Here is a 20217-nt window from a genome sequence, read left to right as displayed (position 1 = left end):
TACACGTTTAAACCATACCATTTTACCATCAGCATTGAAATAAGGTCAAATATAATATGTCAAGTCAAATATGAAATTCAACATAATTTCATCCACCCTAGTGCAGCAGTGGCATAGCAGTGTCTGTGATGTTATTGCGGATGTAGCGAAATTGTCACACCCTGATCTGTTTCACCTGTCTTTGTGCTTTCACCTTCCTGTCCTCCCCACTTACCCTGTCATTAACAAAGTGACTCCCAGCACCCAGTGAGTCCCAGCTTTACTTCTCTCTACAGGTCTGTCACCTAATACTCAGCATTAATACATACACAATACATACTGTAGGTTATGTCAATTGTAATGAGTGTTGGCTCATGTAAAGAGCCTCAGCTAATTGTCTCCTATCGTTTCTTCTCTCTCTCTCTCTCATTCTCTCTCCCTCCATCCCTCTATCTTTCTCTCTAGGAGCTGCCTTGTGAAGGCTGGGGGTACGGGACGAGCTACACAGATGGGAAAGACAGGAGAAGAGACAGAGACAGACGGTAGCATGGTGTCTATCGCTGACTACTACGCAGGCAAGAATGTGCTGATCACTGGCGCCACGGGCTTCATGGGCAAGGTGCTGGTGGAGAAACTGCTGCGGTCCTGTCCAGAGGTCCAAACCCTCTACCTCCTAGTCAGGCCCAAGGCTGGACAGTCCATGCAGGAACGGGTCAGCGACATGATAAAGTGCAAGGTGAGGGGTACTACTCGATGGTTTTGTACACTAGGCTGTAGTGCACTAGGCTGTAGTACGCTAGGCTGTAGTACGCTAGGCTGAATCTAGTCTAAAGAAGTTCCTTCTCATGATGCCATCCTATTGATCTGCACTGATCTGAAGTGAAGGCAAACTGTATAATGAATCTGTTTCCTGTTGGCTTTGTGCCACATGTAGGTTGATTGGCTTAGGTGTTTTGTATTCTCGCAGCTTTGTGTTTATTGAAACATTGCTTGATGTTGTGAGTGAGACTGGGAGAGTATTGACGTGTTCACAAATACATGCTGAAGCATCGTGGCTCTCTTTTACTCTCTGCTGCTACTGATGTTGTTATTGCTCTAACTGAAAACACACAGAGAGAGAGATAGAGAGAGAGAGACTCTCTACCTGATGTGATTTTTGAATTCAAACGCCCAGAATGTGTCTTCACACACCAGAGAAAGGATAACAACTTGGTGTTCATCAAACTCGGTAGTCTGTTTGTGCAGTTGACTGCACTAGCCAGCCAAACAAGACAGACAGGGAGGAGAGGATACAAAAAACAGACTGGCTCCTTATCAAATCAGACCATTCAAAGGAATGTGTTTAACTACGGCTGTATAAAGCATTTCCCTCCAATTGTTATTCATGTCACTGTTGCAGTCTGCATAGTCTCTCATACAGTCTTAACAACAGCGCGCACTTGAGATTCTGGGTGCCGAGAATACAGTCTCTGTATTATCCGTCTTAGACAGAGGTTTTTCTTTACAAATGAGGATTCTATAGGATGAATGCTCTCTGCCCGTTCCAGCCGCCTTTCATGCTGTATGCCCTTATGGATATTGAATGTCACTCAGAACACTTGTTGCTAGGTAACGGCCAAAACGAGCGTCTCTGTGGGCTTCGTTAAAAGCATGTTATCAGGCAAAGGTGCTGTGACCTGGAAAAGGACATCCAGATAGACATCTGATTGAATTGACTCTCTCCTGATATGCCTTGACCATTAAAGAATAGGCCTATAAATTAGCTGTTGTCTGGTTAGTTGAGTTCTGTGAATTGCTGGGCATTGGATGTACTGTAAAGTGTGATAGATATGCATAAGGGGTAAGGGTGCCTTAGTTGAGGCTTTTTTGCATGCCTTCTCCCACTAATAGGCTGCTATTCTCTTATATTCTCTTATTATAAATGCAGAACTAAGAACAGATATAGCCCTTGGTTCACTCCAGACCTTACTGCCCTCGACCAGCACAAAAACATCCTGTGGCGAACTGCAATAGCATCGAAGAGCCCCCGCGATATGCAACTGTTCAGGGAAGTCAGGAACCAATACACGCAGTCAGTCAGGAAAGCAAAGGCCAGCTTTTTCAAGCAGAAATGTGCATCCTGTAGCTCTAACTCCAAAAAGTTCTGGGATACTGTAAAGTCCATGGAGAACAAGAGCACCTCCTCCCAGCTGCCCACTGCACTGAGGCTAGGTAACACGGTCACCACCGATAAATCCGTGATAATCGAAAACTTCAACAAGCATTTCTCAATGGCTGGCCATGCCTTCCTCCTGGCGACTCCAACCTTGGCCAACAGCCCCGCCCCCCCCCGTTGCTACTCGCCCAAGCCTCCCCAGCTTCTCCTTTACCCAAATCCAGATAGCAGATGTTCTGAAAGAGCTGGAAAACCTGGACCCATACAAATCAGCTGGGCTTGACAATCTGGACCCCCTATTTCTGAAACTGTCCGCCGCCATTGTCGCACCCCCTATTACCAGCCTGTTGAACCTCTCCTTCGTATCATCTGAGATCCCCAAGGATTGGAAAGCTGCCGCGGTCATCCCCCTCTTCAAAGGGGGAGACACCCTGGACCCAAACTGTTACAGACCTATATCCATCCTGCCATGCCTATCTAAGGTCTTCGAAAGCCAAGTCAACAAACAGATCACTGACCATCTCGAATCCCACCGTACCTTCTCCGCTGTGCAATCCGGTTTCCGAGCCGGTCACGGGTGCACCTCAGCCACGCTCAAGGTACTAAACGATATCATAACCGGCATCGATAAAAGACAGTACTGTGCAGCCGTCTTCATCGACCTGGCCAAGGCTTTCGACTCTGTCAATCACCATATTCTTATCGGCAGACTCAGTAGCCTCGGTTTTTCTAATGACTGCCTTGCCTGGTTCACCAACTACTTTGCAGACAGAGTTCAGTGTGTCAAATAGGAGGGCATGTTGTCCGGTCCTCTGGCAGTCTCTATGGGGGTACCACAGGGTTCAATTCTCGGGCCGACTCTTTTCTCTGTATATATCAATGATGTTGCTCTTGCTGCGGGCGATTCCCTGATCCACCTCTACGCAGACGACACCATTCTGTATACTTCTGGCCCTTCCTTGGACACTGTGCTATCTAACCTCCAAACGAGCTTCAATGCCATACAACACTCCTTCCGTGGCCTCCAACTGCTCTTAAACGCTAGTAAAACCAAATGCATGCTTTTCAACCGTTCGCTGCCTGCACCCGCACGCCCGACTAGCATCACCACCCTGGACGGTTCCGACCTAGAATATGTGGACATCTATAAGTACCTAGGTGTCTGGCTAGACTGCAAACTCTCCTTCCAGACTCATATCAAACATCTCCAATCCAAAATCAAATCTAGAGTCGGCTTTCTATTTCGCAACAAAGCCTCCTTCACTCACGCCGCCAAACTTACCCTAGTAAAACCGAACCTACCGATCCTCGACTTCGGCGATGTCATCTACAAAATAGCTTCCAATACTCTACTCAGCAAACTGGATGCAGTTTATCACAGTGCCATCCGTTTTGTTACTAAAGCACCTTATACGACCCACCACTGCGACCTGTATGCCCTAGTCGGCTGGCCCTCGCTACATGTTCATCGTCAGACCCACTGGCTCCAGGTCATCTACAAGGCTATGCTAGGTAAAGTGCCGCCTTATCTCAGTTCACTGGTCACGATGGCTACACCCACCCGTAGCACGCGCTCCAGCAGGTGTATCTCACTGATCATCCCTAAAGCCAAAACCTCATTTGGACGCCTTTCCTTCCAGTTCTCTGCTGCCTGCGACTGGAACGAATTGCAAAAATCTCTGAAGTTGGAGACTTTTATCTCCCTCAACAAGTTTAAACATCTGCTATCCGAGCAGCTAACCGATCGCTGCAGCTGTACATAGTCCATCGGTATATAGCCCACCCAATTTACCTACCTCACCCCCCATACTGCTTTTATTTATTTACTTTTCTGCTCTTTTGCACACCAGTATCTCTACTTGCACATGATCATCTGATGATTTATCACTCCAGTGTTAATCTGCTAAATTGTAATTATTCGATTTATTGCCTACCTCCTCATGCCTTTTGCACACATTGTATATAGATTCTCTTTTTTTCTACCATGTTATTGACTTGTTTATTGTTTACTCCATGTGTAACTCTGTGTTGTTGTCTGTTCACACTGCTATGCTTTATCTTGGCCAGGTCGCAGTTGCAAATGAGAACTTGTTCTCAACTAGCCTACCTGGTTAAATAAAGGTGAAATAAAAAAATAAAATAAAATATTCTAGACATAGAATAACCTTATTTAGAGCTGAAACGCATAGAATAACCTTATTTTGAGCTGAAACACATAGAATAACCTTATTTTGAGCTGAAACACATAGAATAACCTTATTTAGAGCTGAAACACATAGAATAACCTTATTTAGAGCTGAAACACATAGAATAACCTTATTTTGAGCTGAAACGCATAGAATAACCTTATTTTGAGCTGAAACACATAGAATAACCTTATTTTGAGCTGAAACACATAGAATAACCTTATTTAGAGCTGAAACACATAGAATAACCTTATTTTGAGCTGAAACGCATAGAATAACCTTATTTAGAGCTGAAACGCATAGAATAACCTTATTTTGAGCTGAAACGCATAGAATAACCTTATTTTGAGCTGAAACACATAGAATAACCTTATTTTGAGCTGAAACACATAGAATAACCTTATTTTGAGCTGAAACACATAGAATAACCTTATTTAGAGCTGAAACACACAGAATAACCTTATTTAGAGCTGAAACACATAGAATAACCTTATTTAGAGCTGAAACACATAGAATAACCTTATTTAGAGCTGAAACACACAGAATAACCTTATTTTGAGCTGAAACACATAGAATAACCTTATTTAGAGCTGAAACACATAGAATAACCTTATTTAGAGCTGAAACACATAGAATAACCTTATCTAGAGCTGAAACACATAGAATAACCTTATTTAGAGCTGAAACACATAGAATAACCTTATTTAGAGCTGAAACAGAGCTTTAGCCCAGCGTGTTCTAGAGTCAGGGTGCAGACCTGTGTGGGAGAGGTGGGGGATGCTGGAATGCTAGAGGGGCAAGAAGGAGAATCTACTGGAATTCTGCTGACTGGGCTTGGGTCTGAGTGGGTGATGACCTGGCCAATATGTTCTGAATGACAGTATTGAGAATTGGTCAGTGGAAGAGGAGTGGTCTTTAGTTTGGTGGGATGTGGTTGGTGGAACCTAGATGGCTTCATGTAATCTGTGGAGGGATGCTGAGTGGTACGTCTGTCTGTCTGTCTGTGTCTGTCTGTGTCTGTCTGTCTGCCTGTCTGCCTGTCTGCCTGTCTGTCTGTCTGTCACCCACTGCCCACCTTCTGTTCTCCTGTTTAACACCATACCTCAGATATTACCACACCTCTCTTATCAAACAGTCTAGTGGATGTGGAAATGTAACTGATTGTTGGCACTCCATATTTGTTCAAATTTGTACTCAGTTATCAGAGGGGAGGAGGAGGGCATGGAGGGTGTTGAACCAGGCCTCTACTGAACAACTGTTGTGTTGTTCTTGTTTTGGTAAAGAACAGTAATCTCTCTCTTTGTCCTCCTCTTGTCTTGCTCTGAATGAAGGGTACATTGTGTGACTGACGGGGCAGCAGGGAAGCAAGGGCGTGGTGATATATTGTGTTTTCTGCCCTTGAGCAAGGCAGTTAAGCCCCACAACAACTGTTCCCCGGGTGCTGATGATGTGGATTGAAGCAGCCCCTCTCTGATTCAGAGGGGTTGGGTTAAATGTGGAAGACACATTTCGGTTGAATGCATTAAGTTGTGCAACTGACTAGGTATCCGCTTCCCCCTTCCAGTGTGTGTGTGTGTGTGTGTGTGTGTGTGTGTGTGTGTGTGTGTGTGTGTGTGTGTGTGTGTGTGTGTGTGTGTGTGTGTGTGTGTGTGTGTGTGTGTGTGTGTGTGTGTGTGTGTGTGTGTGTGTGTGTGTGTGTGTGTGTGTGTGTGTGTGTGTGTGTGTGTGTGTGTGAAAAAGAGAGAGATTAATTACATTTGGCCTTTCATTCATTTTGTCTCCCTGACCGACCCTGATCACTGTGGTGAGATCACTGTGTCACACACACGTTTAGGGCAGGGTGGAAATCACACTCCACCTATAGCTGTATAGCTTGTCTCTTTCTCTCTCTGTCTCTTTCTGTCTCTCTCTTTTTCTCTGTCTCTCTCTCTCTTTCTCTCTTTCTGTCTCTCACTCTCTCTCACTCTCTCTTGCTCTCTCTCGCTCTCTTTCTCTCTCTCGCTCTCTCACTCTCTCTCTCTCTCTCTCTCTCGCTCTCTGTCTCTTTCTCTCTCCCGCTCTCTGTCTCTCTCTCTCTCTCACCACACCTGACCACAGCAGGATGGATTCCTATTTCTTAGAAAAAGCCTGTGGCTGTAGTGTAGGCTATGTGCTTTTCCTGTTTTAATCTCATCCCACAGTGCCAGCCAGGTCTGTCTGTTGGGACATGCCTGGAGCAATGTTCCGTCTAATTGTTTTCGGCACTGAGCAAATTTCAGTTCAGCTGAGAGCAAACTTGAGCGTTGGGAAAATTCTGTGTAACTTCCAGCTCGTGTTTACTGTGAACACTGAGGCTGTACCCGCTTTAAGTTAGTTTTAACAGTGGCCAAGTAGACTACTGTGGCTATTTGATCATAATGTAGGCCTACCAGAGTGGCCAACCATCAAAAACAATGGAGAAAATGCATCCCATAACATTTTAACATGGAAATAGCTGTTATATCATTCAGCCTACAGTAGCAGCCAATGTGTGGTGTTCAATGTAGTTCTACATTCCAATAAACTTTTGATAAAAACATGCAGGGGTTGAAGTTAAACCGGGCTCCCGAGTGGCGCAGTGGTCTAAGACACCTCAGTACAAGAGGTGTCACTGCAGTACCTGGTATGAATCCAGGCTGCATCACATCCGATTGTGATTGAGAGTCCAATAGGTCGGTGCACAATTGGCCCAGCGTTGTCCAGAGTAGGCGTCATTGTGAATACAAACTTGTTCTTAACTGTTTATCCACTTGTCCTTCAGACAAGGAGGTGACTGAAAATGTTGGTGTGTTGTTTGATGCAAGAACCCATTTTACAAAATAAAATGCATTATTTTTCCCATACCATTATCACAGAGAATCAGAGAAATGATGCTACCCTCTGCCTATTGGCTACTTAGCTTATTCAAGCCGGTCTCAAAATACAACACTGATGTTGCAGTGACCGTCACGAGTCATGAAAGCAGTCAAATTCCACGTGACCGTTTAATCACGCTAATTAGGCTCTGATGCTGCTGATGGTCAAGGTAAACTTGCTAACTGCCTGGTACTCAGCACGCTATGTCTCTCTAATCTCTCTGACATCAATGCAAATGCGATAAAAAATCTAATCAAACACTTCATGAGAGCCCATGAGCTCGTGTTGCGCAACATTTCTATAGGCTATGCAATTACGTGAGAAAACAGAGTGATTAGTCCTCTTTTGTCCCTTTCTATAGGCTAGGCCTACTGGATTTATTTCTCAACTTTCCTAATATTAAGCAAATATTAAGCACATTGCTTATCTTTACAACAGGAGTGTAGCCTACCTGGCTGGCATGAAAATGAACCACAGGAAAAGCGTCCTCCATTCGCTATTTAAGTGCAGAGATGACAGGTATTTTTCCCCTACCACTGTTTTGATACAGGTGCATGATAATGGTCCATTCTAAATCAAAACTAATTTCACACATATATTATTTAGTATGTAAAGACAAGATTAATTCAAGAATAGTCTGATGGGTGACAATATTAGCCTATCACTTGTGAATTATATATTATCACTTGTGAATGATGCCCAGCATAAGAAACAATGTCTTTAAAAAAGAAACTTTCCCGAATCAAAGTCGCACACCTCATGTAGCCTAGCCCATAGGCCTATATGTTTTAATAAGGTTAGTATCACACCTCATGTAGCCTAGCCCATAGGCCTATATGTTTTAATAAGGTTAGTATCACACCTCATGTAGCCTAGCCCATAGGCCTATATGTTTTAATAAGGTTAGTATCACACCTCATGTAGCCTAGCCCATAGGCCTATATGTTTTAATAAGGTTAGTATCACACCTCATGTAGCCTAGCCCATAGGCCTATATGTTTTAATAAGGTTAGTATCACACCTCATGTAGCCTAGCCCATAGGCCTATATGTTTTAATAAGGTTAGTATCACACCTCATGTAGCCTAGCCCATAGACCTATATGTTTTGATAAGGTTTGTATCACAATTAAAGTGGCCAAATATCTTCTTCAAATGAAGCACATTAAACCTGCTTTTACAACCGGTGTGGAGGTTAACTGGCATGCATACTGTACGCAGCGCGTGAGTTTCAAGTTTGGGGAAAGTCATTTTCTCCATAAAAATGCACCTTTACAATAAAAGCATTATATGCATAATCTCATTTGTGGCCACTTTTGATAATGGTGTTTTCCCGCTAATGGAACATTCTCGCGTATAGCCTACTGCCGTGTGCGTATTGCTGTGCTTATGAAGTGAGGAAATAGCCTAATAGTTTATCAACATTTTAAGCTAAACGTTCTGATCTGTTGCGTCAGCCTCATTGCGTAAAAAACGTTGTTTTTTTATGCTAGTGTTTCTATTAATTTGGGATATATCGCAACTGTCCCAGACTATGTTCAGGAATATTTATTTCTCGCACAGAATAGAATAGGTCAACTTGTGTACTAGGGGGGATAGTAGATTGACATTGGCTAGTGTCTTTGCTGTTCGTTAGGCCTACTCATCTTGTTGGCTGACAAAGTAACTGTGGACAGTTCTTCCAATATCTTCAATATGCACCTCGGAATTGGATAAGGATGCGCGCAGTTGCGTCCCAGATGCGCGCAGTTGCTCCCCGGATGCGTCTGTCTATAGGTATAAAGTACCTATTTCTTTTGTTAACCGCTCAAAATCGTTTGGAGAAAATATCCTTTGTATTTGATTCAGCTTTGTTCAATTGTATTCTTCATACTGTAAAATAATGCCATGAAATTCTTAGCAAATCTTGTCTGCTAAATGAACTAGTGTAGCCCACAACCATATGGCATAGCTAGATCAGTATCTAACATAAGAACAACTATGCTATTCTGTTCTTCTGAAATAGACTACATTTTCTTCATATCATGTTTATTTTGACCTGTCTAAAATAAATCATGGATTTATTGTGAATGTGTAGGCTATATTAGATTTATTAGACTTTTTCAAATGTAGATGTTCCAAAGGTCTGCATCCGTGGCTTGTAGGCTATGAGTGGAAGCCAGGAAACGCTAAATGAGTTTATGTTCATGAACGTTCAATTACCGTGAGACCGACAGTTATTTGCTTGACAATCCCCGGCTGCCAAAATTTTGTGGCCGCCACAGCCCTACTTGGAGATCGACCAGTCGATTGCGATTGTTGAGTGCTTCTCTCTGTGGGCTATATTTTTCTGCGGCGGAAGTCCCGGGGAGCTGCTTCCGGCGAGCTGCGTGGCCGTGAACGCTCGCAGCTTAGAGGAAACATTGGTCTGGAGTTTAGTCTCTACTGAGGGAGGGAGGGCCAGATCAGAATGACAGCCAGGACAGACTAACAGACTACCTAGCCAGTCAAAAGGTTACTGTACCACCACATCCATACCCCATAAGGACCAGATCAGAATGACAGCCAGGACAGACTAACAGACTACCTAGCCAGTCAAAAGGTTACTGTACCACCACATCCATACCCCATAAGGACCAGGAGTTTTCCTGGTCAGGAAAAACTAGTCGTGGAGGAAAGCTGGCCAATGATGATTTAATAATCCATTGGCTCCTTTAAGGTGTACCGGCCATTTACACATTTTAATAATTTCTATGATATGATGAAAAAATGAGTTGTAAAATTGTAAGCAAGGCATGTTGGCCAGGCAATGTAAAATCCACAAAGCTTACAAGCTTGGCACTCAGCCTATATTAAGATTTCCATATTAGGCACCTACTCCACCTAGATATTTAACACACTTTTACAGAAACCTACGATGACAATTAGTATTTCAGGGCACTCTATAACTGAAATAGCCTTAAGCGTTCATGCCTCACTGAATTCAATGTCAGTAATTGCATCCCCAGCTGGCTCTCTATATGCGGTTACAATTGAGCTTGGGGACGAGGTTACACGTTGTCCAGTGGAAACAAAACCTCCGTTGAGATTAAGGCTACAACCACGTACGTCCATAATGTATTTAGAAATGTCTGCCTTTGTGGATTCCTTTGTTTCAGTGCTCTGTGGTAAACCAGTGGTGACAGTGGTTGGTACTATAATCCTCTCTGGTATTGCATCCTTGAAATATTGGAGCCCTTGGGATGGATGGGCCGGCTGGTCTGGATCATGTACCTCTGGGGAACATCCAGGGTAACACTTATTGACTGGCTGTGTTTACAAGGCTAGTCTACACACTGCAGTGGTACCTGCTCGTGGTCGGGGATATCCATGGGTCCCCCACGGATACATTGCATTATCAATTTCCTCTTTTTTGCGACTAATATTCAGGCCTGATTGCTTTCTTCCCTAACAGGGAGCTTGGTGTTTCCACTTGTTCCTGCCCTACTTATAGCCTTGTACCTGTCTCCCTGCATTAATAAATCCCAGCTCTCACTGTGGGTAATCACCTTTAACACAGGCACGACATAACTGTTGGCTGTAAAACGGGTCTATGGCTAGCACTGCTGCTGCTGGTGTTATTGAACTAGGTCCAATGACTGCACCCTATGGTATGGCGTGTTGTTTACTGAGTGGAATTACTTTTAAATACGTCAAGGTATATTACAAGGCCCTGTAGAGCTCTGTTGAAATGGTGGATATAACAGTTCAGAGAGCCCTCACCCACACAGGGCTATACCGTTAAGCACAGGTCCCGCCCAGAGACAGGGAGTTTGACAGAGAGAGGCCTAGGCTGCCACCTTGGCACGGTGCCAGTCATTTCATGCCGCTCCTCATCTGGGGCTGGTTGACATGTGGCACGAGAGGCAGCGAGGCTGGCGGCAGGCACTCCACACACCCACGGCTCCCTTCAGAGGGAGAGAGAGATAATGTTTTGCATATAATTAGGCCACACATTAACTTGGTTTGTGAAACAAATTAGCACATTGAACAGTGCCAGGAGGGCCCTCAGGGTAGGGCAGACATGCATTTAGAGCATGCTCAGTGGTGGCCCTAATCCTAATGGGGACCACAGCAACCCACACTGGTGTCCCCATAGGGATAAAGAGTCTGCACAGCGCCTTGCCCTTTCCATATCTAGATAGTTGTTTGTGTATTAGACAAGGCATTTAGCTGATCCAATGTGATGGTCTTTCTGCATGATTGATGACCTTCTCTTTTTGTGTGACCGCATGTTGAGGTCAAAAAGTAGCGATGCTAGAACGGTGCCTTGGTGCACACCAAATCACAACGTCTCCAACTCTAACAGATGCCCTACATGAATGACCTGGAGGAGGCAGTAGACAGAGCCCTGAGTACATCTCTTCAGACCTGCACAGCCATTGGTCACCTACTGCTCTCCAGTCTTGGACTTGTGGTTGATGGATGGAGCCTAAACAGCGAGAGGAAAAGAGAGAGAGTGTCGCTGTGAAATATGAAAGTATGGAATGCTTGGGGGTCAGAGTTGACTTGTTCATGTGTAATGACTTGTTTGTTCGTGTGGTCGTGTGTGTGTGGTCGTGGTTGTGTGTCTGGTCGTGTGTGTGTGTGTGTGGTCGTGTGTGTGTTTGTGTGTGTGGGTGTGTATTACGTGCATGCTATTGATCTGCCTGTGATGAGAAAGGTCCATTTTCATTTCCTCTAAAGGAGGTAGAGGTTCTGAGAAGCTCCATGTTTTGATGTCAGGATCGATAAGAGCCTGTTCTCTATATCACAGAGGATATCGTGTTCATCAAGATTACCCAGCCTCACCGTGTTCCTCCCTTTGATAAACTGTGAATGGAAACTTTTTGTTGAAGTGTGTGTGTTTTTCTTGCCATGATGCAGTGTGTGTCTCTGTGCCCGTTGGAGCGTGGAAGTGCTGTCAGCTTGGTTTCCTCTGTAATCGATGGATTGACGACAGTAGCGCTCCGACCCGAGTTCCGGGATTCCGCTCGGCCGAACACCCCTCTGGACCAGGGCCGGCCGCCGGGGGCCACAAGCATCGCTCTTCAGAGGGGCCTCAACCCTCTCCACATTACTCTGTCACCTTCCCTAACCCCCAGGGGTTACAACGGTACGACCACTGAGGAGAAGATGCAGTTAGCCTGAGCATTAAGTTTGCTTGATCAGTAAAGCATGGTGTTAGGCCTGTCCCTGTCGGTAGTCTCCAGCGATCACATGGATTCCTATCTCTCATTAGAAAGTAGTCCTTAGTTCCATTTGGTTTGTTCTAGAGGGATAATGGAATTTTCCATGGCTCGCCATGAGGTCACTGTCTCAGAAGTGGAATGCCATGCCATCGGTATGCCGACTGCTGAGCGCAAATTCTAATATTGCAGTCTGTCACCGTAAAGTAAATTGTACTGTCCTGTTGGTATTGATCCTCTTGTATTGAGTTGAGCACAGCGTCAGATAGCCTCCAGCTGGGACTGGATGATCAGCAATGCTCTGTCCTCCGCCACTGTTTGCTTTTATGAATTATGCCCTGGTCTGCACCGCTGAAGAATCCTCCGGGTCTTTGAGGAGCCGTGGTATGTACGGGAACTGGATGACGTCCAAGAGAGCTGGCACTCTCTCCCAGAGGACTCGTTCCTGGAAGTCCACTACAATGTTTCCCCCCAAGAGCCAACCACAGAGAATATAAAGACTAAACAGAGATAATAAACTGACACAGACACATGGAAATGGCTTAAAGCCATGATACATCTTTAAACAACTCCATTCTCTATGTTATAGTGCTCTACCTTTGTATTGTAGACTTATAGGGACTTCTAGCTACTGTACATTTCCGGCTTTGTGATCAGCAGAGAGGGGGCCAACCGCAAAGCAGACCCAATTACCCAGCATCCATCCACCCAGCCTGGCTGAAACACTAACAGCTGTTCGAGCGGGAGAAGAGGCCAGGGATATCTTTGGTGTGTACTATGTTTAATCTGAGCACTTACCAGCCGGCTACCTACAGAGACCTTCGTGTCCTACCTACAGAGACCTTTGGCCTTCGTGTGTGTGTGTGTGTGTGTGTGTGTGTGTGTGTGTGTGTGTGTGTGTGTGTGTGTGTGTGTGTGTGTGTGTGTGTGCCAATCCTGAGGTGTACATGTGATTGCTTCAGCCACCAGGGGGCCTGTATATGAAGCAGGACAGACTATGAATAAGAGGCCTAGTCTGCATCACTCCAGAGCTGCAGCTTCTATGTCATGATTCTATTTCACGCCTGTGAAGTTGTGGCTCACCCGGCATAGAGACACCCAGTCAGCTCCACTCCACTCCCCATCACATCCAACCACAGCCCACCATGCATGAGCAATACAATCTCATTATGCTGCTGTATACAAGCCTCCCTAGGGACAACAGCACACACAAAACACCCTACATCCTTCCTTTCTGTCATTCACATTGTAACTTTTATTCCCTTCCCTCTCTTTATCTCGCTCTTGCTACTCTCTCTTTCCCTGCCGTATCTTTGCTCCAAGGGACAGCTCTCTCTCTCTCTCTCTCTCTCTCTCTCTCTCTCTCTCTCTCTCTCTCTCTCTCTCTCTCTCTCTCTCTCTCTCTCTCTCTCTCTCTCTCTCTCTCTCTCTCTCTCTCTCTCTCTCTCTCTCTCTCTCTCTCTCTCTCTCTCTCTCTCTCTGCCTGACATCTCTAAAGGGGCTGTGAATGAGTGGCTATATTTACAGGATGGTCAGTGAAGCTGTTTTACCATGGCAGCTCGGGTTGCTAGCTGAAAGGAAGGGGCCATTAGTGTTGGGTTTCTGTGAAAGTCCACAAAGCGCCACTGTTGATGCGGGAGGAGAGTCTGGAGATTTACGACCCCTAGGCTTTTCTTTTTCACCTTTATTTAACCAGGTAGGCTAGTTCTTCACATATAGACTCATCTAGGGCAGGTTGGCATGATCAGAGAGCACTCACCCACACAGGGCTATACCATCACACAGGTCCCACCCAGACACCCACCCAGAGACAGGGAGTTTGACAGAAAGAGGCCTAGGCTGCCAGCTTGGCATGGTGCCAGTCATTTCATGCCGCTCCTCATCTAGGGCTGGTTGTCATGTGGCACGAGGGGCAGAGAGGCAGCGAGGCTGGCGGCAGGCACTCCACACACCCATGACTCCCTTCAGAGGGAGAGAGAGAGAAGCTATATTTTATTTCTTAAAGCCAAGAAGAAAAATACATTACATTACTTTATAAGGACTGAATGCTAAATTAAGGCTGCCAAGCCTGATACAATTTCAATCAGCACTGACGTGTCAAGTGAGAGGTGTCAAAGCCCTTTAGCCCAACAATGGCAGGAGAGTCGAAAGATCGTCTCCAACCAAATGGAGAGGCCTTAGAAGCTACCTCCCGCTGTTCAGAGGTAATTAAAATACAGTAACCTGTGTATGTAAAGAATGATAAGGCAAGAAAAGATCACAACATGAAGCTCCTTATGGAAAATCAAGAGACACTTTTTGGGAACATCAGCAACCTCATCTTCCACACAAACCATCCCCTGGCATGGCACAGTGCTATATTAACCAGACCATCTCCTGGCATGGTACAGTGCTATATTAACCAGACCATCCCCTGGCATGGCACAGTGCTATATTAACCAGACCATCCCCTGGCATGGCACAGTGCTATATTAACCAGACCATCCCCTGTCATGGCACAGTGCTATATTAACCAGACCATCCCCTGGCATGGTACAGTGCTATATTAGCACACTACCCCTCTGTTAAGAGAGGGGGTGTTAACGAGGGGTGGAAATTCAGGATACTAGACGACGAGGACTCTGAGTCAGCTAATATAAATCTCTATAAGTCTGGAACAGTAATGGTACAGGGCAACCCCAAACAGTTTCTGCTGGACTTTCACCTAATCAAAGAATTAGCCCAGCAGGAGAAGCTCTCCCTTGAGAAAGATACCCCCACCACAAGCAGGTCAGACCAGAACTCTTCATTTTATAACCCCACAGACGAGCCACCCCCAGCGGAAAGTCAACCTCCCAGCACAGAGTACTACCCCCTCATTGAAATGAAGGATACATTTACCCAGCTGGGAGGTAAGGCAGGTGGAGCTGGAACAGCAGGTGATTACACTTTTGTCAGCACAGACCCAGACAACAGTCCAGCACAACAACAGCCCCTTAATCAGACCCGGAGAGCTGGAGGTGGAGAGAGACATATCTGCACTCTGGACTGTGGTGAGACAACTTCAACAATATAAAGAGCAGGAGCAGAACAGAGCACTAGTGGAGAGGATCAGACTGCTGGAGGAGAGGTTGTGGGGGATGGCGTGTGACAGAGAACAACCCACTAGAGAGGTGGCCACCCCCGCAGAGAAGCCAGCAGAACAGCCCACCTCAGCTCCCGACAAAAGTCTCGACACCACAGCAGAACAGTCCACATCAGACCCTGACTGTAGCATCGACACCACAGCAGAACAGTCTACACCAGACCCTGACCATAGCGTCGACATCACAGCAGAACAGTCCACATCAGACCCTGACCATAGCGTCGACACCACAGCAGAACAGTCCACCTCAGACCCTGACCATAGCGTCGACATCATAGCAGAACAGTCCACATCAGACCCTGACCATAGCGTCGACACCACAGCAGAACAGTCCACCTCAGACCCTGACCATAGCGTCGACATCACAGCAGAACAGTCCACACCAGACCCTGACCATAGCATCGACACCACAGCAGAACAGTCCACACCAGACCCTGACCATAGCGTCGACATCACAGCAGAACAGTCCACACCAGACCATAGCGTCGACATCACAGCAGAACAGTCCACACCAGACCCTGACCATAGCGGCGACACCACAGCAGAACAGTCCACCTCAGACCCTGACCATAGCGTCGACATCACAGCAGAACAGTCCACACCAGACCCTGACCATAGCGGCGACACCACAGCAGAACAGTCCACCTCAGACCCTGACCATAGCGTCGACACCACAGCAGAACAGTCCACACCAGACCCTGACCATAGCGGCGACACCACAGCAGAACAGTCCACCTCAGACCCTGACCATAGCGTCGACACCACAGCAGAACAGTCCACACCAGACCCTGACCATAGCGTCGACATCACAGCAGAACAGTCCACACCAGACCCTGACCATAGCGGCGACACCACAGCAGAACAGTCCACCTCAGACCCTGACCATAGCGTCGACACCACAGCAGAACAGTCCACACCAGACCCTGACCATAGCGGCGACACCACAGCAGAACAGTCCACCTCAGACCCTGACCATAGCGTCGACACCACAGCAGAACAGTCCACACCAGACCCTGACCATAGCGTCGACATCACAGCAGAACAGTCCACACCAGACCCTGAGCATAGCGCCGACATCACAGCAGAACAGACAAATGAAGAACCCCAAGACCAGGGGCTGTCACCCCCTCTGAGCACCCCCCCTGTCAGCCACCCTGATAGCCCTCCTGACAACCCCCCCACACCCACTGAGGACATACACAAGACACAGATTGTTCTCCTTATGGACTCAAATGGGAAATATGTACAAGAAAAAAAACTTTTCCCCAAACACAGTGTGTCTAAACTCTGGTGTCCAAACATCCAGCGCCCCCTAGACCTTCTCTCTGAGGACCAACTAGGTTCACCTAGCCACATAATAATACATACAGGCACAAATGGCCTGAGAGCACAGCAGGAAAGGGTGGCCACAGCACTGAAGGGAGTGATTGAAAAAGATTCTTCTACTTTCCCCAATGCACAAGTGGTTAACTCCACCCTGCTACCACGAAAAGACTTCCACCCTGCTACCATACAGCGGGTAAACGCAGGTATTTCCCGTGACTGTGCCTCAAAACCAAATGTTTTCCTGGCCCACCACTCCACCCTGGACTTGAACAGCCTCTATGACCAGGTCCACCTATACAAGGCAGCAGTACCCACCTTCGCCTGGACTTTAAAGGACATCGCTCTCAAACGTAGCCCCAACAGTTCACACAGGAGAAACAGATCAATAGACACCCCGCCCAGACCAGCGAGACACTCTCCCAGACCAGCGAGACACTCTCCCAGACCTGCAGGACCCCCCAGAACCTACACACAGAGGACCCACGCCAAGAGGACTTACATCCAGACCACAACACCACCAGCCACATACACACCCCCACCCCAACCAATCAACACCCCCCCAAGTCAACCATGCCCACACCCCATTTAGGCCCCCTCAGATCAGACCTATGCCTCTCCTGCCCACCCCATGCACCCCACCCCCGCAAAGAGGTCCTCAACATGGAAGTCACACATATGCCCAGGCCGTGAGCAGGCAAACAGCCCCAACCACCACTCTTACACTAGCCCAAGCCAATGGCATGTACCAGATGCTCAGTAGGCTCTGCTCACACTTACTGGCCTGAGGCCAAACCACACGACCAACAACATTGGACACTTTATGGAACACAAAGCCTTCACTATCTCATCCTGGAATATCCAAGGCCTGAGGTCATCTGCCTTTGGCCTAAAGAGCAGGAACCTGGACTTCACCAAAGAAATCGGTAATACAGATATTGTCATCCTGCAAGAAACGCCCAAACAGATCCACAGATGATGCAATCTCTATTGCACTCCACACTGCCCTTTCCCAAATGGACGAAAGGAACACTTATGTGAGAATGCTATTCATTGACTACAGCTCAGCGTTCAACACCATAGTACCCTCAAAGCTCATCACTAAGCTAAGGATCCTGGGACTAAACACCTCCTTCTGCAACTGGATCCTGGACTTCCTGATGGGCCGCCCCCAGGTGGTGATGGTAGGTAGCAACACATCTGCCACACTGATCCTCAACACTGGAGCTCCCCAGGGGTGCGTGCTCAGTCCCCTCCTGTACTCCCTGTTCACCCATGACTGCATGGCCAGGCACGACTCCAACACCATCATTAAGTTTGCAGACGACACAACAGTGGTAGGCCTGATTACCGACAACGACGAGACAGCCTATAGGGAGAAGGTCAGAGACCTGTCCGGGTGGTGCCAGAATAACAACCTCTCCCTCAACGTAACCAAGACTAAGGAGATGATTGGGGACTACAGGAAAAGGAGGACCGAGCACGCCCCCATTCTCATCGACGGGGCTGTAGTGGAGCAGGTTGAGAGCTTCAAGTTCCTTGGTGTCCACATCAACAACAAACTAGAATGGTCCAAACACACCAAGACAGTCGAAGAAGGCACGACAAAGCCTATTCCCCCTCAGGAAACGAAAAAGATTTGGCATGGGTCCTGAGATCCTCAAAAGGTTCTACAGCTGCAACATCGAGAGCATCCTGACTGGTTGCATCACTGCCTGGTACGGCAATTGCTCGGGCCTTTGACCACAAGGCACTACAGAGGGTAGTGCGTACGGCCCAGTACATCACTGGGGCTAAGCTGTCTGCCATCCAGGACCTATACACCAGGCGGTGTCAGAGGAAGGCCCTAAAGTGCCAAGTCTAGGACAAAAAGCCTTCTCAACAGTTTTTACTCCCAAGCCTAATCAAATGGCTACCCGGGCTATATGCATTGTATGACAACATAACCAACAAAAATGGGTCACAACTCCTGCAGCTCTGTCGCACGCTGGGTATGTACATAGTCAATGGTCGGCTTCGAGGGGACTCCTATGGTATGTACACCTATAGCTCATCTCTTGGCAGTAGTACTGTAGACTACTTTATCACTGACCTCAACCCAGAGTCTCTCAGAGGGTTCACAGTCAGCCCACTGAAACCCCTATCAGACCGCAGCAAAATCAGTCTACTTGAACAGAGCAATACTCAATCATGAGGAATCAAAGCCAAAGGAACTGAGTAATATTAAGAAATGCTATAGATGGAAGGAATGCAGTTTGGAAACCTAACAAAAAACAATTAGCCAACAACAAATGTAATCCCTTTTAGACAACTTCCTGGGTAAAACATTCCACTGTAATAGTGAAGGTGTAAACTTGGCAGTAGAAAATCTTAACAGTATATTTGACCTCTCAGCTTCCCTATCAAATCTAAAAATCTCAGATGGAAAACTGAAGAAAATGTACAACAATGACAAATGGTTTGATGAAGAATGCAAAAATCTAAGAAAGAAATTGAGAAACTTGTCCAACCAAAAACATAGAGACCCGGAAAACCTGAGTCTACGCCTTCACTATGGTGAATCACTAAAACAATACAGAAATACACTACGGAAAAAGAAGGAACAGCACGTCAGAAATCAGCTCAATTTAATTGAAGAATCCATAGACTCTAACCACTTCTGGGAAAATTGGAAAACACTAAACAATCAACAATACGAAGAATTATCCAAAATGGAGATGTATGGGTAAACCACTTTTCTAATCTTTTTGGGTCTATATCAGAGAACAAACAGCAAGAACATATACATGATCAAATACAAATCTTAGAATCAACTATTAAAGACTAACAGAACCCACTGGATTCTCCAATTACCTTGAATGAACTACAGGACAAAATAAATGATCATTAACAGCAGACTCGTACATTTCCTCAGTGAAAACAATGTACTGAGCAAATGTCAAATTGGCTTTTTACCAAATGACCGTACAACAGACCACATATTCACCCTGCACACCCTAATTGACAAACAAACAAACCAAAACAAAGGCAGTCTTCTCATGCTTTGTTGATTTCAAAAAAGCCTTCGACTCAATTTGGCATGAGGGTCTGCTATACAAATTGATGGAAAGTGGTGTTGGGGGAAAAACATACAACATTATAAAATCCATGTACACAAACAACAAGTGTGCGGTTAAAATAGGCAAAAAACACACACATTTCTTCCCACAGGGCTGTGGGGTGAGACAGGAATGCAGCTTAAGCCCCACCCTCTTCAACATATATATCAACGAATTGGCGAGGGCGCTAGAAAAGTCTGCAGCACCCGGCCTCACCCTACTAGAATGTGAAGTCAAATGTCTACTGGTTGCTGATGATCTGGTGCTTCTGTCACCAACCAAGGAGGGCCTAGA

The 20217-nt window shown here is 46.3% G+C and overlaps 1 protein-coding gene across 1 annotated transcript in view; it reads left to right on the top strand.

Moving 5' to 3' along the window:
- Window positions 1–20217, top strand: part of LOC139566030 (fatty acyl-CoA reductase 1-like) — a 76607-nt gene that overhangs the window by 20540 nt on the left and 35850 nt on the right. Inside the window, exon 2 of the mRNA XM_071386867.1 lies at window positions 445–715. Coding sequence (XP_071242968.1) covers window positions 488–715 — 228 coding nt within the window. The 5' untranslated portion in view covers window positions 445–487. The remainder of the gene's footprint in view (window positions 1–444; window positions 716–20217) is intronic.

This window comes from Salvelinus alpinus, chromosome 37 (assembly GCF_045679555.1).
Source record: "Salvelinus alpinus chromosome 37, SLU_Salpinus.1, whole genome shotgun sequence".
Taxonomy (NCBI): domain Eukaryota; kingdom Metazoa; phylum Chordata; class Actinopteri; order Salmoniformes; family Salmonidae; genus Salvelinus; species Salvelinus alpinus.
Note: the sequence above shows the minus strand (reverse complement) of the source record. Positions and strands in the feature narration are given on the sequence as shown.